The sequence below is a fragment of the Olea europaea genome, unplaced genomic scaffold (assembly GCF_002742605.1).
Source record: "Olea europaea var. sylvestris unplaced genomic scaffold, O_europaea_v1 scaffold2416, whole genome shotgun sequence".
Taxonomy (NCBI): Eukaryota; Viridiplantae; Streptophyta; class Magnoliopsida; order Lamiales; family Oleaceae; genus Olea; species Olea europaea.
Window position 1 is genome coordinate 115,625 of NW_019242334.1, and position 1,926 is coordinate 117,550.

At 44.5% G+C, this 1,926-nt stretch overlaps 1 protein-coding gene across 1 annotated transcript; it reads left to right on the forward strand.

The window, feature by feature from the left end:
* The first annotated feature begins 156 nt into the window (after positions 1-156).
* Positions 157-1,801, forward strand: LOC111382014 (rubisco accumulation factor 1.1, chloroplastic-like). The gene has a single exon (XM_023005874.1). The coding sequence runs from the start codon at positions 159-161 to the stop codon at positions 1,650-1,652; it is 1,494 nt and encodes a 497-aa protein (XP_022861642.1). The 5' UTR covers positions 157-158; the 3' UTR covers positions 1,653-1,801.
* The last annotated feature ends 125 nt before the right edge of the window (positions 1,802-1,926 follow it).

Below are 1,926 nucleotides of genomic sequence, written 5' to 3' on the forward strand. Positions count from 1 at the left end.
GTACCATCATCTAATCAAATCGTCAGCCATCACAAAAATCAAAAACAAAATTGAGGTGGGGGAACAAACCAAAACGCAAAATTAGATAATTTCATATCATATTAAATAATTTAGAACGAAAATAAGCCAAAACTCATTTCCGGTCCGCCCAAATTAACATGTCAAAAGTGGACAAGAAATGGGCTGGGCCTAAAATATCTACTGTAATTTGCAACCTTCAAAATAGCGGTGCTTTATTCTATTACCGTAACCCACCACACTTCCTCTCTCTCAAATATCTTCACTGGCAACTGGATAAGGCGCTTGCTATATCCTCCCAAGTCACAACAATGTTCACCATCTCCACCACATTCCTCCCCACGCGCCACCTCTTACTATTAACGAATCCTCAAAAGTTATCTTCTCCAAAATCTCTCTCAATCTCCGCCCTTATCCTCCCCCCTTCCTCCTCCTCCCCACCACAAAGACAACAGCTATACCAACCATTCAGGCCACCCCCTTCCCCTGTACCAGCTAAATATCGCTCTCTTGACACCAATGCCCGCATGGAAATACTTATCAATCGTATGGGTCTCTGGTACGAATATGGCCCTTTAATCCCCTCTCTTACTCAAGAAGGATTCACCCCTGCCACTCTTGAGGAAATTACTGGGATTCCGTCTGCTGAACAGAATCGCCTCATTGTTGCAGCTCAGGTCAGAGAGTCTCTTGTTCAATCTACGGATCCAGATACTGTGGCATACTTTGATCCCCCGGGATTCTCTGAGCTTCTGTACGAAATTCGGCTGTTGAATAACCAACAACGGACAACTGCAGCGCGGTTTATTATAGCTAACAAGTTTGATGGGAAACAAACTCAGGAATTGGCGAAGGCGATGAAGGATTTTCCCCGTAGGTATGGAGATAGAGGATGGGATAGTTTTAATGGGAAATTGCCGGGTGATTGTTTGGGATTTATGTACTTTAGACAAGCCCAGGAGCATAAAACGGCATCATCCCCGGAACTAAGCAAGGCTGCTTTGGAGAGGGCTTTGGAAGTGGTGGAGTCGGATAAGGCAAAAAAGAGAGTGGAGGAGGAGCTGGAGAGGAAGGATGGCAGAGGTGCTAGTGATATGGATTCAGATGATGTGGTGAGAGTGCCACTGGTGAGGATGGCAGTGGGGGAGGTTGCAGAGTCGAGCGTGGTGGCGATATTGCCAGTTTGCAAGGCGGAGGAGAGGGAAATTGAGGTGGAGGCAGCGCCATGGGAATGTGGAATGGAGGGAGAGTTTGGGGTACTGGAGGCGGAGAAGGGGTGGACTAGGTGGGTTGTGTTACCCGGATGGGAGCCGGTGGCAACGTTGAAGAGGGGAGGAGTGGCTGTGTTGTTTCCAAAAGCGAAAGGAATTCTCCCATATAAGAGTAAGAGGAAGGAAGTAGAGGAAGAGATTTTGGTGGTTGCAGATAGAGGGACGACTGAAGTTTCAGAAGATGATGGATTCTATTTGGTTGTGAGTGGTGGTAATGGGATTGGAGTGGAGGGATTGAAGGTGGAGAAAGGTTCCAAATTGAAGGAAAGTGGGGTGACAGAGAGCTTAGGGACGGTGGTTTTGGTGGTTCGGCCACCACGAGAAGAGTATGAAGATCAATTGGCTGACGAAGACTGGGAATAAAACACGAATTTACAGTCCATCCTAATGGAAAATCCATTCATTCTAGGCTTGTGTAATAGGAGATTATGTTCCAATTACTTACACACTAGCCATACAATGTTTGATTTTGTTTGGATTTGAATAATACATTTAGGGTGTGTTTGATTACATTTATTTTCCATGGAAAATATCAATTTTCCATCCAAATTTTCATTTGAAGTGTTTGATTGCTATTTTTTTCCATGGAAAACATTTTCCAACTTTTGAAAATATGCCTAATTTTCCTTGTTTTTAA

Coding starts and splice junctions, on each gene's coding strand:
- LOC111382014 (XM_023005874.1), top strand. CDS start 159: ATGTCAAAAGTGGACAAGAAATGGGCTGGGCCTAAAATATCTACTGTA.